Genomic DNA, 15,413 nt, shown 5'->3' on the forward strand with positions numbered 1-15,413 from the left:
CCCAGGCGGGTCTCGAACCCGCGGGCTCAGGCATTCCATTCACCTCAGCCTCCCAAAGGCGCGGGATTACAGGCTGAGCCACCGAGCCCGGCTTCCCTCTCTTCTAATAAACATAAATATCTCATGCCTGATTTTGCATGAAACAACAGGTACTTTTTCATCCTGAACATGCCTTTTTCAAGCATCCTGAAGACCGGATGCTGTCCTCTAACTTGGAGATTGGCTGCTGAGTGTGGGGGCTCCTTGAGCCACTCCCATCAGGGCACATCAGCCAGTCTCAGTCTTCATCCTCATCACTTCACAGATGCCAGGAGATGGGCCTGCTGAGCCTTCTCCCCTCTGTGGTGAGCCACAGACACTCACAGCAGCCTGCCCATCCCTGACAAGCACAGGGTACTTCCCCCATTGCTGTAAGAAGCCTACACACACACCCCCCCACCTTGTCTCCTGCAGCCCCTGCCTGGCCTCCCCTCTACTTTATAACCAGAAGCCTCACTTTGCATGGCCACGGGCCCCCTGAAATCTAGTTCCTGCCCACCTCTTCCATCTCATCATTACCCCTCTGTTCCCCTTCTCCTGCCTCCTCCTCTGCCCCCTTTTTCCCCCTCCTCCCCCCCCTTTCCCTTTCCTCCTCCTCCTCTCTCCTCCTTCTCCCTCCTCCTCCTCCCATATCCACCCAGCCCAGCCAAACCAAACTACAGATTTGCACTTTCTTAGAGTCACAATATTCTTTCTTTCTCCCTGGAATGTTTTTGTCCCTTCATCAACTGGCTAAGTCTTGCCTGTCCTTCAAAACAGCTCAGCTGTCACCTCCTCCAGGAAGTCTTTTCTGACCCCTCCAGACTGAGGTAGACAACCCTCCTCTCTTCTCCCACGTCTGTCAGCACTGACTACATTAAATAGTAAGTATGTGTCTCTGTCCCCATCCTGGGAGGTGGGACATGCCTCGATCCCCAGACACCTAGTCCTAGCCTTAGGAACAGAAGTGGTGAAGAGAAGTAGGAAGTCTGGGCTTCCTGGGCATGTCTTACGTGCTCAAAAGGTGATAAGTAGGCCAGGTACAGTGGCTCAAACCTGTAATCCCAGCATTTTGGGAGTCCAAGGTGAGTGGATTGCCTGAGCCCACGGTTCAAGAACAGCCTGGGAAACTTGGCGAGACCTCATCTCTACCATAAATCAAAAAATTAGCCGGACATGGTAGCACGCACCTATAGTTCCAGCTACTTGGCAGGCTAAGGCAGAAGGATCTCCTGAGCCTGGCAGGTTGACACTGGGGTGGTCATGAGGATGCCACTGCACTCCAGCCTGGGCGACGGAGTGAGACTTCAACTCAAAAAAAAAAAAGGCACTAAACAGATGAGTGGCTGTGCCTGCACCAACCGATTGACCTAACGGGCCCTAACTAGTGCGCCCAGCTACTGGGGAGCACAGGCAGTTCAGTCTCACGTCAGGATGGCTCCGTTCCCACATGGACTCCTGAACTAGGATGGACTGTGAGCATCCAGCTCGCCTGCCCAGGGTTCCTGCCTGCTCAGAAGAGAAGGAAATCACAGAGGGTATCATGCTCCCTCCTGGCCCTCTCTGTACCCCCATATGCTGCCTAGAGCCCTGATAGGCAGCCATCCTTGCCGCCATCCAGGACCCCGATATGCCACTGCCCCTCCCACCACCCAGAACCCCAATATGCCGCATCCTTCCTGCCACCAGGACCCCGATAAGCCATTGTCCTTCTCGCTACTTAGGCCCCATATATGACACCCACCCTTCCTACTACCCAGGACCCCAATTCGCTGCCACCCTTTCTACCACCCAGGACAGCAATGTGCCACCGCCCTTCCTGCCACCCAGGACCCTGATATGCTGCCACCCTTCCCACTACCCAGGACTCCCATATGCCACCATCATTCCCACCACCCAGGACCCTGATACCCCGCCACCCTTCCTGCCACCCATGACTCCGATTCACCACTGCTCTTCCTGCCATCCAATACACCACCATCCTTCCCACCACTCAGGACCCCAAAATACTGCCGCCCTTCCCTCCAGCCAAGGCTCCAAAACACTGCTGCCCTTCCCACCACCCAGGACAACAATGTGCCGCCACCCTTCCCGCTACCCGGAACCCTGATATGCCGCCATCGTTTCTGCCAACCAGGACCCTGATACGCCACCAACCTTCCCACTGCTCATGACCCTGATTTGCCGCTGCCCTTCCCATCACTCAGGACCCCAATACAAGCCGCCTTTCCCACCACCAGAATTCTTCATCCAACACGTCCCTTTTGAGATAAACAGCTGGACATCTCCAGATAGCTCTGGGCTTGCCTGTAAACCAGGCGCCTAAAAGCTGGAGACATGCAGCTCTGTGGAATAAGAAAGAGAGACTCAGAGCAGGAAGTGGGCATAGCCAGGGGCACCTGGCTTCAAAATAAAGATGGCCTTCCACTCAGGCCCTCCCCCTCCCCCCCAGCTGACCACCATCCTCCCTGCTGAAAAGTCCACTCCCACTCCCACCCCCAAGGCCTGCATCCTGCTCACATTCTCACCTCCCACCTCCAGGGGGCGCTGCCGAGTTAATGGCCTGAACCATGTCAGTGGTGAGTGCATCCAGCAGGCTGGTGATGAACTCCATTTTCTTCCCCTCTGGACAGCCTAGGAGAGACACAGAGACTTGAAGGCATTTGCCAGGCAGACAGTCAAGTTGATGGCTTCTCAATCACCACCCCCAGGCCCCCGAAGTCCTTGTCCAGCCGAACCCACGGGAGGGCAGCTCAACAGTTCTCAGAAACCTCCCGAGTCAACCTGCCCGCACCCGGTGAAGGACCAGCCGACCAGGCGGACGTGACACGTGCAGTCTTATCCCTTTCACAGGTGTCTGCTGAGCACCAGCTCAGGCACAGCGTCAGATGCCAGGGACACAAGGGGCACAATGACCAGCGCACCAGTCTTCAACCTCCTGTGGTCCACAATGCACCAGGGAACTCAAGCTCACAGCCAGGCCGGCATCCTAATGTGGGAAAAACACTGCTCCCGGGGTGAGCGTCAGGAGCCATGGGAGCTCCTGGGAAGGAGGGACACTGGGGGCAAGGCTGGCTTCAGCAGGCCTGTCGCCCTCTCCATCCAAGAGCTACCTCCTTTTCTCGCATCCCCCCATCCAGCTTGCATCACAGCAGCAGAGGCTTCCTGTAAACCCTCCCAAGTCCTGTGTTCCTCTTCTCCTCCCTGTGAGACTCCAGCAAGAACAGCAGAGAATAGCCGAGCCGGGGCACAGACATGCTTCTCCACATTCACACCATGTAACTGACAGGCACAACCAGGCAGGGAGGGGGATCCCTGCAAATTCACAATCACCAGCACCAAGCGGGCTCTAGGGGCCCCCACGCTCCACTCCCCTGCAGCCACCGGTTCCCTCTCTCCCCTCAAATCTTCCTGGGAGAAGCTGGTGTCTGAGCAGATGCTCCCTGCCCTCCACCAGCCCCTTGCCTCCCAAGCACCCGCCACGATCACTGGCAAAGGCATGTATGCCATCATCTGCACACAACACATCTCCTCTCTGCGGCCCTGTGAGGGTCTGGATCACTGGATGACACCTGTGTCTGGTACTTGGTAAGAGCTCCCTTCACCTTAGGTGAGGGCATGGCTACGGGGAGGTGCCCAGCCTCCATGATGTCATTCTTGTGACTGGGCAATTTCTGCAAGCCTCACTCAGAAACTCCTGGACTCTCAGGCTCTCGGTTCTCATGTGGAGCCTGACAGGTCATGGGAAGGCAGCTCAGTTCCTCCCAGTGCTGACCCAACTTTGTGCTGAGTCAAGACAAGACTGCAAGCCACCAACATGCGGTCATCTCACTGTGACTTGCAGGTAGAGATGGCAATAAATGGGAGAAACCAGCACGGCAGCCATGTTGAGGTCTCAGGCCTCCTCCTGTGTGTCTCATGCCACACTCCTGGTCTCCAGGGGTCATCTGTCTCTGCAGGACAGGTGACAGACACAACCCACACCCCTTAGGCATACCTCCCTGTAAGCTGTCCTTTCTTCACAGCCGTGGAGAAGACAACTCACAGTCCCCAACATATTGTCCCCACCAACCTTGGATGGAGAAAGGACCGTAGGATTCTGGGGAAGGGTTTTAACACCATGACTATGCCTTAAAGCTGAAAAGGCAATGCAAGGAAGAGAAGCCACATGCACACGGGCACAGGACTCACCAGGGACAAGTCCCAGGAGGGGATGCAGGTCCCAAAGCTCCGGCCCTATTTTGCAGACAGACAGATGGGAAAACAAACACGGGGCCAAGGCCACTTCTGCGCAATAGGGGAGGACCTGGAAGGGGTCCCACGATGCCCACCTGGCAGCTCCCTGTCCTTGAAGGGGTCGTCCACCTCCACACTCTTGGCCCTGGCGTCGCTCTCACAGCTGGGCATCACATAGCTGGGAAGAGAGAGACGTGGGGTCAAGAGGGGGCTGCAACTGGGTCTGTATCTGTCACTGCTGCCTAGCCATGACCTGTGTTGTCACCAAGCCCACAGCATTTGAGGTTGGCAGCAAAACGTCCCTGAGTTGTCCAGCAGCCACAGGGCCCTGTTGGAATACATGCACTCACTGAAACATGCTCAGGTGTGTCATTTTAGCCACTCAAGCATAACAGCAATGTCCCTTAGAGCGGCACAAGGACTTTTTTGGGGGCTCAGAAAGGGCAATAATCTTCTCATCAAGAGATGAAGTTTCAGGGAGGCTAGGCACTGTCCCAAGGTCACAGCTGGAAAAGGGCAGACCTGTGATCAGAACCCAGGCCCCAGGCTCTTCCTCCCAGAAGCCCTCAGCTGGTGAACAAAAAGGTGTCTCCTAGGACCTGCCTCCTACCCAACCAGGACAGCCGTGTTGGGAGCTGCCCGTGGATCGGGATGTGGGACCTCCTGCCCAGGACCAGCCAGGTGCAGGATGGTCTGTGTGGCTTACCGTGTGGAGGTCCCAGGCAGCGGGCGCCCTGTGTCCACCAGCACACACCAGCAATAGCCAGTGGACTGGTGGCATTGCACGGGCTTGTACAGCCCTCCAGGGGCACACTCAGGGATAACGATGCCCTCCCGCGGGTTCTGCCGGGCCTCCTCCAGGGCACTCTGTCTCTCCTGGTCACACGAGTGGACTTTCTCTGCAAGAGAAGACACTGCCTGCAGTGACTGTTCCTCCTGTGGCTCACTCTTGGCTTCTGCACCCAGTACCTGAACCTTCAGGAGCAAGGACTGGGCTGGCCTGAGAAACTGACAACTGACCTGGCTGACGCCAGAGCGTGCCTCCCATACCAGCTTATGCGGGGATGAATTTTCAGAGACTCCAAGTGGTCCTCTGCCACCAGGGTCCATCAGGGTTCCTACCAGACAGACAGCACACCAGCCAGGCCTCCAGGCTGCCACGACTCAGAGCAGTGCTGGCCCCAGGTTGAAATGTCCTCAGTGCTTTCAGAGTGGCTACTACTGTGCCCTGTCCACAGGCTCCAAGAGGAGGGTACAGGAGCCTGGCTGCCTGTGAGCTGATGTAAGAATGGCTGTGCACAGGGACATTCCCCAGCCTGGATACGGCAGGACAGGGTTGCAGGTCACCCACCTGTGCACAGGGACACTCCCCAGCCAGGATGCACAGATGGGGCTGCAGGCCACCAGCCTGTGCACAGGAACACTCTCTAGCCTGGACATACATACAAGGCTGCAGGCCACCAGCCTGTGCACAAGGCCATTCCCCAGCTTGGACACACAGACAGGGCTGCAGTCTACCAACCTTGACACAGGGACACTCCCCAGCCTGGACACACAGACAGGGCTGCCACCCAGCCGATGCACTGGGACACTCTCCAGCCGAGACATCCAGACAGGGCCATAGGCCACTAGCCTGTGTGTGGAGACACTCAACTCCCAAGAAAAGCAGAAACAAGGTCAATCCTACTTTTCCTACCTGCCAACACAGCTGGACAGATGGGCTGGATGGACTTGGATGGTCACACAACGCTGCTTCCATTCGATGGGGGGATAACAGACCCCACAGGAAGGGTTCTGCACCCAGGAACACGGGCACATGCCAGAGCAGCAGGCCCGACCTCCCCAGAACCAGGCCCGGGCTGGGTCACACATGGCATCTGTGCCTGTGCTGCCGGCTCTTACCTGAAAATTCTATCCAGGCCACCAGTTGACCTGCCTAGCTTCTCTTTTTGATTTGCTTTTGTTTCTATTATTAAAAACCATGCTGGGCTTCCTTTCTTATTAGAACGAATTTTTTGAAAAGGAGAATTTGGAAAAACCCATCATCCCACCAGAGTTCAGCCCTGCACCACTCACTCCCCGAGCTTGGCATGGATATGCATACAGGTACATACAGGTGCACATACCTGCATACTGTTTACAGGAAAGGATCACATCCCAAACCTGTGCTATGATTTTACTTTTTCATTGACTTATTTCTTTATTTACTTTAGTTTTTCATGCCATTATTCCACAACTCTTCTCTGGAAGAAGTTGATCGGAATTCAGTCAAAGGCAGGCCACTGGATTTTTGCAGGGTGTGACAAAATCCCATTCTTAGAGCTAGGACCTAGAGGACCATGCCACCCACTGAACAAGAGTGCAGATGATCCGCATAGAAACTCCACTCTCTTCAAGGGAGCCCAAACCCTGGAATAACAGCTCTTCTGAGGACACTCACACTCATCAAGCACACGTGTTTAAACAAGCCATGGGTGCACACAGAGGCATGTGGCAGCTCAGTACTGTTGGAAGGAGGAGCCTGATGACGGGAAAACCTTTTTTTGTCTCGCTTTGAGGAAAAAGGCTGATCTCCTTGCAGGATCATGGAAACCAGGATGTACAGCAGATTCATTGTCCAAAGGTCGTTTTGAATTTGGCAAAATTTTCTAAAAGCTTTCTGTGTTCATGATGCAAAAGAAACAACGTGAAACGGAGTCTCCTTGGCTAGAAGAACAGGTGTGTAAAAGGGATGACAAACATCAGCCCTGGATACTGCCTCCAGCTGTGACCACCACCAGGACAGTGTCTAGAGGCAGCTCAGGAAAGAGACAGAGGCTGGGCAGGGAGGTGCCTGGGAAACCTGGCTCGAAGACCTGGCCACAAAGGCATATAGTATGGCAAGTGGATCCTGGAGACTCAGAAGGAGGGAGGGCTGAGGAATGGGGAGGGATGAAAAATCACCTACCAGGTATAATGTGCACTACAGAGGGTGGTCACAGGTATTTAAAGCCCAGACTTCACCACTATACAATGCACCCATGTAACCAAAAACCACTTGTACTCCCAAAGCTATTGAAATGAAAAGTTAATTCGAATAAAAATTAATAAATTAGCTAGAATTAATAAAAAAGTAATTAGAAATTAAAATTAAATAGACTGACCAGGCATGGTGGCTCATGTCTGTAATCCCAGCACTTTGGGAAGCCAAGGAAGAGGATTGCTTCAGCCCAGAAGTTCGAGACCAGCCTGGGCTACATAGTTAGAACTCATCTCTACCAAAGATAAGTAAATAAATAAGATAATTCACCTGGTGTGGTGGCACACACCCATAGTTCCAGCTACTCAGGAGGTTGAGGCGAGAGAATTGCCTGAGCCCAGGAGATAGAGGCTGGCTGTGGTGAGCCATGATTATGTCACTGCACTCCAGCCTGGGTGACAGAGTGAAACCCTGATTCAAAAAACCAACTAAACAACTTCAGCATCCCAACTTCAGGCCCTGGCATGGCCACTTTGGGACTACTTCATAGTTCTTGCCATGAAAGAGGCAATTGAGAGGCAAAACCAGAGGAAAACAGCATCTTCCGGGCCCTGTGCTCATGTAACAGCCTCTGACAGAGGCCTGGAGTGAAGACCTTCTGCAGCCCTAAATCAGAGGACAGCGAGATGTAAGAGAGGAGATCAGGGCAGGGGAACCTGACTTCTTACCACTGGGGTCCTGACCTGCAGGAATGTGGGCTCAGGCCCTGCTAATGAATTCTGGGAGCCCCTGAAGGCTGTTCTGGAATGTTGACAGCAATGTCTGTAAAGTTCTGTAGAGAATGAAGTCATGTAAATGATAAGGCTCACTAATTTGGAAAAATAGGGATAGTGTGGAATTAAAAGAAAGGCTAAATGCAGGGTTTACTACTTTAAAAAATATTTGTTACTTTATTAGTCCCTGCAAGTCCAGGTGCCCTCTAAGAAAGAGACAGGGATGGTGCATCATAAAAGCACCAACCATCAGGGACACATCTATCTTCCAGCAAGGAGAAAAATCCCCCTTAAAATTACCTATAAACTAACAGCAATTAAGGCAAATATGCCTGGTGTGACACGTGCCGGTGACAGACTACAGGCTAAAGGCCGTGTCCTTCTGTCCATGTGGGGCGGACACTATGGTTATGCTCACTTTGCAGACAAGGATGCTGGACTTCGGGAGAGGATTTCTGGATTTCTCCACATCCACTGGGTCAGGAGTGAGAAGGGCTAGAAACCGGCAGTCCAGCCCGACTCACTCACCTCTAGACAGCACCACTCCTCACCAGTAGCTCTGGAGAAACACACGCTGAATCTCACAGTGAGTTCCTCCAGGTCGGCATCTTTGCAGACCACCCCAAAATTGCTGCACTCAAGACCAGAAATGTTCCACACAGCTTAAGCACTCTGTAAATTTGGCACCTAGGTGCTCTCCTCTCTTTGCCTCAGAACTGGAAAACATAAAACCGTATTTGCAGCTCACCCACCATTGCAGAACTATGACATAGATGACAACAGCTAACATCTGTGTCAGCATTTACATGGCACTGGGCATTTGTATTAACTCACTTCTAGCCCTAAGCCTTGAAGGTTGGTGCTACTGCTACCCTTACTGAACAGCAGGGGAAACCGGGACACAGCCTGGCTGAGTGACTGGACCAAGACGGTGGACCCAGAAGGTGGTAGAGCCAGACTCCAGCCCTGGCCATGTTTGTGTCTTCCCTGCAACACCACCTCTTGTTGCCACGGGCTTGTCTGATTTCTTTCCTTTTTCTTTTTCTTACTCCTTTGTCTTCATCATCTTCTTCATTGTTGTCTTTGTCTTCTTGTTCTTCTTCTTCCTCTCCACCCCTCTCCCCACTGCCTTTCTCTCTGTTTTTAGAGTCGGAGTCTCTGTCACCCAGGCTGGAGTCCAGTGGCATGATCCCAGCTCACCACAGCCTCAACATCCTGGCCTCTGGTGATCCTTCCGTCTCAGCCTCCTGAGTAGCTGGGACTACAGGTGCACACCACCACACCTGGTGACTATTATTTATTGTAGAGATGAGGTCTTGCCATGTTGCCCAGGCTGCTCTCGTACTCCTAGCCTCAAGTGATCCTCCCACCTCGGCCTCCCAAAGTGCTAGGGTTATAGGAGTGAGCCACTGCACCCAGCCTTGTCTGATTTCTACTCTAACCACTATTTTTCTTTTACTTGGTGTGGCAGATTGTTACACAACAGTCCCCAGTGGGCCACATCTCTTTGTGTCCATTCCCCTGTGTGGACCCCCATGTGGACTCTGATTTGCTGGGATCAACACAATGGCAGAGGTGAGACTGGCGCAGGCTAAAGGCTCAGGAGGTCATTGCTCTCACTGTCACTCTTGTGGGTGCTGCCCTGAGACCACGACCTACTACAAAAGCTGCTCTGCTCCCTGGAGAGTGAGAGGCCAGAAGGAAACAGAAGTGGCTCAGCCCTCAGCTGGCCCCAACTGCACACATGCCAAGGAGTCATCCAGGACACTCAGCCCAGATGATCTTCCACCTGGGTAAATCCAGGGTAAATGCATATAATACCAGGTAAGGAGCCACCAGCCAACCACAGACACATGGAGAAGAATCAGTTATTTTTCTGGTTAGCCTGTGAGTTCTGGAGTGCTTGTTACACAGCCATAGGTGACTGAGACATCTAAACTGCACAACTGTTTACCAACTTACCCCTAGGTAATGTTGCAGCCCCTGGAAGCCCTTCAGTCAGTCAATGATCCCAGCTTCTCCAGAGGCCACGCGAATGTTAATCAGGAAGTGCCCTGGGGCACAAGCTCATTCCTGCCTGGACTGAGACGCCAGCCCCTCCTTGAGGCCATCATCACCTCTATCCTTCTCAGTACCTTCCTGTGTGCATCCTAAAATCCACCTCTCTCCATTTCCCAGGTACCAGGAAGTCCCCCTCCAGAATGTAAGACAGGGTATCCATTTCACAGGTCTGGTTGTGACCCATTGTGACAGAGATAGAGAGGGAGCCTCCGATGCGGACACACCCTGTCCTGAAACACTCATCCCTGCTGAGGAAAGACCAGGGGAGGGCAGCATGAGCGGGGCTGGCCCCGGGATTGGGAGATGGACCAGGACCAAGTGTAAACACTCGGAAGACTGCAACAGCAGGGGAGAGGAGACAAGTGGGTTGTCCAGGCCCACCTGGAACCCCACCCTGGGAAGGTGCTGAAGTGGGAGCTGGGCCATCCTCACCTAAGGGTCCCTCATACACTCTGGACTGCCTGGGAGGAGGGACACTGCAGAAAAGCTGTCCGTGGAAGCAAGGCTGGTCCTGGCTGTGGAAAACAGCAGCCTGTCCACCACCCGTCCCACATGGCGCCAGGCCAGGCAGAACCGACGGAGAGGCTGGGAGCGGGAGACAGGATGAGAAAGACTAGGCTGGACTAGACGGACAGAACCGCATCCCAGGCCAAGCCCGGGTTCCTGTGCATCCCGCTGCGGCAGGGGAAGCACGAGGAAGCTCTGCCCACAGTGCTGGCCGTTCCTCAGGGCCTCTGGTCGAAGCACATCATGGACATGTCAGCCTAGCTTGACGGTAGCCCAGAGCTTAGCCCCTTCTTCCAGAAGGCTTTCTTTCTCCTTTTCTTTTCTCCTCTTTAGTTTTTCTTTTTTAAGCTAAAATGAAAATGGCCAACAAACATAAACATCATGAGATTTGAGATTTGGCTCTTTGGGCTGGTCTTTCCTTCTGGTTGCCACCTTCTGGGCAGGAGATGCTGATGGGAGGAGCAGACAGAGTTCCCAGGGCCCTGACACCCAGGCTCCCTCTGCTAGTGTACTCAGCAGGCATCAGTGGGCCACACAGAGACTTTCTGGAGAAAAATACGGGAACCTCGTGGTGGTAGAGACCAGTGTGGAAGATGACGGGGGGAAGGCAGCTCTCAGAGAAGGACCGTGCCACCCAGGTTCTGAAGAGAGAGCTGACAGGAGACAGAGACAGAGATGGGTAGAGACAGAGACAAAGACAGACAGAGACAGATAAAGACAGAGATAGAGACAGGTAGATAGAGATTGAGGCAGAGATACAGAGACAGAGACAGAGATAGAGACAGATGAGATAGAGACAGAGATACACAGAGACAGATAGAGACAGAGATAGAAATAGAAAGAGAAAGAGAGACAGAGAGCTAGAGACAGGGATAGAAATAGAAATAGAGGCAGAGCAGAGATAGAGGCAGGTAGAAATAAAGATAGAGACAGAGAGATAGACAAAGGTAGAGACAGAGGAGATAGAGACAGAGGCAGAGGTAGAGATAAACAGAGATAGAGACAGAGACAGATATATATATATATAGATAGATATAGATATAGATATAGATATTCACACACACACACATATATACAGAGAGAGGGACTTTAAGGAGCTGGCGTATGTCACCGTAGGACTGGCAAGTCTGAAACATGCTGGGTAGGTTGGTTGGCCAGAAGCTCAGGTAAGAGGAGCAGGGCAGTCTTGAGTCCTAAATCCATAGGTCAGGTCAGCAGCCTGGAAACTCAGATAGGATTTCTGAGTTGTAGTCTGAAGGCAGAATTCCTTCTTTTTCACCAAACCTCCATCTTTGTTCTCAACTGTTTTAATTGAAGTCAAGGGATTGCAAACACTAATCACAGCAATGCCTAGACGTGTGTTTGACTAAACGGCTAGAGAGGGTAGCCCAGGCAAGTTGATAAAGTCCACATGAAAAATGAGGCAAGAGAAAAGGGTCATCTTACAGAGATGGTCTTAAAAACATGGCCCAGTGGCGGCTCACGCTTGTAATCCCAACACTTTGGGAGGCTGAGGCGGAAGGATTGCTTGAGGCTAGGAGTTTAAGACCAGCCTGGACAACAAAACAAGACCCTATCTCTACAAAAAATAGAAAAGTTAGCCAGGCGTAGTGGCATGCACCTGTAGTCCCAGCCACTCGGGAGGCTGAGGTGGAAGAGTCACCTGAGCCCAGGAGGTAGAGGCTGTAGTAAGCCATGATCATGTTGCTGCACTCCAGCCTGGGTGACAGAGTGAGACCCTGACTTTAAAAAAATCCCCAAACTCGCAGCCCAGGAAGGCGCCTTGATGAAGGATGCAGTCTTCCCAGAGAAAGGCCAGAGGCCCTCCGTGGTGGTTTAGGGCACCCTCTCAGGTTGTCCTGACAGAGAGTGAGCTGCGCTAAAACAAAGGGGAACAGGAAGCTGAGCAGGCGCAGGGCGACATCCTGAGAGAGGACGGCCTACTGCAGCACTCTGAGTAACAGGTAGGGCCCAGGAAGACGAAGCAAAGATCTGGGGCCTTGGTGGACCCAGGTTTTCATCCAAGCTGTTACTGGATGTGTGTGTGCTGCATGCTGGCACCATGTCAGGTGCTGGGAAGGCCAGAAAAGTTCTGCATGACACAGGAGGCAGACAGAAGGAGCCATCTTAACCTATCCTCACTCAAGGCCATCCCCCACCCCTGGAGCTTTCCCCCAGGGCCCCACCCTGGAGCAAGGCCCCAACTTCACTGGACTGTAGGTTCCTGGGAGCAAGAACTCTGCACCGTCCTGACCTTTCCCCACACCCTTCCCTGGTGCCAGCCCTCATTCACAGGAGAACCTCAGAATCTCAGGCATGCAGCAGCCATGTGGAGTATGCAGTTCAAGAACCCCTCTGTTGCTTGGATTCCCCATGCCGTCCCCTCCACAGGATTCTGGGCTGCACCCTCAGAAATGGGCTGCCCACCATTGAGACCACAGAGGCTTACAAGAATATCCATCCTTTAAGTTGTCCTAGGAAATGCCATACTCCACCCTCAGACCCTTGAGCCCTGGGTTTTCTTAGGGGAAGAATCATGGGATGTTACCCAGCCTGCGGAATGAGAGGAACTTACATTTCCTTGCAGAAGGAACCATTCCCAGGCCGAGGATGTTCAGGAAAACACTAGGCTGTGCTGCCTACAATGACTCTGAAGCCCTGTCAAACGCCTCACGTCCCCCAGCCTCTCATCAAAAATGAACGAAGTGCCGAGAGATAATCCCAAATAACAAACTGTGCTAAAAACAGCCCATTGGAATCTCAACATGAAATTCCAGAAGTGTAAGGAATCGCGGCTCCTGCTGAGGGCCCTTGGGGCTGCCTGAATGTGGGGGGTCCGGCCATTCCAGGACTGCTAGGCGGCTGCAGACTTGGCAGGGGAAGGGCCTGCAGGAGCAGAAACAGGGGAAGGCGGGATGGGTCTAAGGAGCCGCCCCTGCTGCCTTGGGGCGGCTGGCGCAGGGTTGAGATACGGGGCTGGTAAAGGAACCGCTGGAGCCCGGGGGAGTGACTCATGGGACGTCACTGAGCGGGCCACATCTGATTATTTAGCCACATGGCATCACGGTTTGAAGCCAGCTCTGAGTAGGTTACCTTTCTTACTTGTGGACTTTGCACATCTTCACAGGAGGGGCTAAGTGGCCCCAGAGTGTCAATCCCCGCTCCCCTGCCGTACCATCTGCTGGCCTGGTCCTGCCCTTCCAGCATGGCCTTCCATCACGTGCACCGCTGAGCGCCACTTGGCCACCGCCAGTTCTCAAGTCTCAACACTCATGTGACTTGGAGCCACCCAGGGGCCCGAGGAGACCTGAAGAGGAGGGGAGCCCACAGAACCACTGCCTGGGGCTCCCTCTGGGTCAGAGGGTGGGCAGTCGGCCCAGAAAGGACAGACCCAGAGGAGAGGTACTACCAGGGCAGGGAATAGACAAAAGTCACTGCAGATAGAACAACGCCAGCCCTGAACTCGTGCTCAGGCGTGTATCGGGTGGAGTCGGGTGGGGAGGACAGAAACAGGGTTTGCACACATTTAAAAGTCACTCCTGCCACTGGAAACTCCTTGAAGCTAAAAAGCCCTTTTCCTCACTGAGCAGGCATCAAAATGAAGCAAAAAGTACATCACTCCCAGTGGTGCCCCAAAAGGGATCGTGTGGAGGCCCCCCGGAGGAAGCTGCCCTTCTGACCGACTAACTGACCAAGAGCACTGATCCAGATAGCCATCCCCTTATGCCAGAGGGGACTTCAGGCAGTCAGAGTGGACTGGAGTGGGGATGTGGACACTTGGGCTCCTTTGGCAAGGCTGAAAGCAATGGCGAGTTCCTTTCATTCCACTCCTGCAGGCTCCTATCCAGGGTCTGGCATGTCAGGGGGTCTGATACCGCTTCACGAACGTCAGCAACAGCTAAAGGAGTGGCAGGCAGCCCTGTGTGGCAGTCAAGAGCATGCACCCTAGGGTCAGTGGATCGGGCTTTTTCACTTGTTCACTCTGTGACCTCGGCCAGTTTGCTTAAGTTCTCAAAGTCTCAGGTTCCTCAGATGCAAAAGTAGGGGAATCTGTGCACACCTTCAAAGGGTCTTAAAAGAGAAGATTAAATGCAACTGTACATGAAAAGCACTTAGCCTGGTGCCACAGAAGCTGCCACATGTCAGCCACCATTGCTATCAGCAGGTCTAAGGTAGCAGCATCCTCGGCAAATGTTCAGCGACCGGGCCTTCCTGCCCTGTCCCTGTGAACAGTGAGTCCCCCTGCTGGCCAGCAGTGGCTGACCAAGGGCAGGTCACTGAGCTGCCTGTGTCAGTTGCAGGCAGCAGACGACACACGTCTGCAGGGGAACCAGAAATGCACAGAGAGATCACCATGCCAGCAACTCAAAGCCAGGTCAGTGATAAAATGTTCTTCCCCGTGGGGTGAAGGCCTCCCTCACCCCCCTTTGGTACACCACTGCCCCATGGTCAGCTGCTTCCTCAGGTTCCCTCCACCCCTCAGCACCCAGCAGAGGCTGTGGCACGTAACCGTTGATGGGCTATGACCTTGGACAGAGCCCTAAGTAGTCCAGGCTTTGGCGTTCTCATTTAGAATGGCACCAAGTGATCCCCAGGCCCTTCTCATTCTAGTGGCCCAGAGTCTTACAATGAGACAGGATTAGGGCGTGTCCCTACAGCTCAGGGGCCTGTCCACACTTACCCTCCCAAGTCCCAGTGGGACCAGGCCCAAGAGGGGTGGAGTCAAGGGCAAGACTGCTCAGTGTCCCCAGACTCCCCTCGTCCCTGTAGCTCCTTCCACAGCCCTGCCCCAGGACTGTGGCCACACTTGCTACTGTGTCTCAAGGCCTCAGCTTCAGAGTAAACCACTGCTCACCCTA

At 53.6% G+C, this 15,413-nt stretch overlaps 1 protein-coding gene across 1 annotated transcript in view; it reads right to left on the reverse strand.

Annotated features, from left to right (window-relative positions):
- Positions 1-15,413, reverse strand: part of SMOC1 (SPARC related modular calcium binding 1) — an 83,241-nt gene that overhangs the window by 13,771 nt on the left and 54,057 nt on the right. The window contains exons 10-12 of the mRNA XM_021709369.1: positions 4,961-5,153; positions 4,350-4,432; positions 2,547-2,652 (exon numbers count right to left, since the gene is read on the reverse strand). Of these exons, the coding sequence (XP_021565044.1) occupies positions 2,547-2,652; positions 4,350-4,432; positions 4,961-5,153 (382 nt within the window). The remainder of the gene's footprint in view (positions 1-2,546; positions 2,653-4,349; positions 4,433-4,960; positions 5,154-15,413) is intronic.

Source organism: Carlito syrichta, unplaced genomic scaffold (assembly GCF_000164805.1).
Source record: "Carlito syrichta isolate Samal-C Ts95f unplaced genomic scaffold, Tarsius_syrichta-2.0.1 Scaffold199447, whole genome shotgun sequence".
Taxonomy (NCBI): domain Eukaryota; kingdom Metazoa; phylum Chordata; class Mammalia; order Primates; family Tarsiidae; genus Carlito; species Carlito syrichta.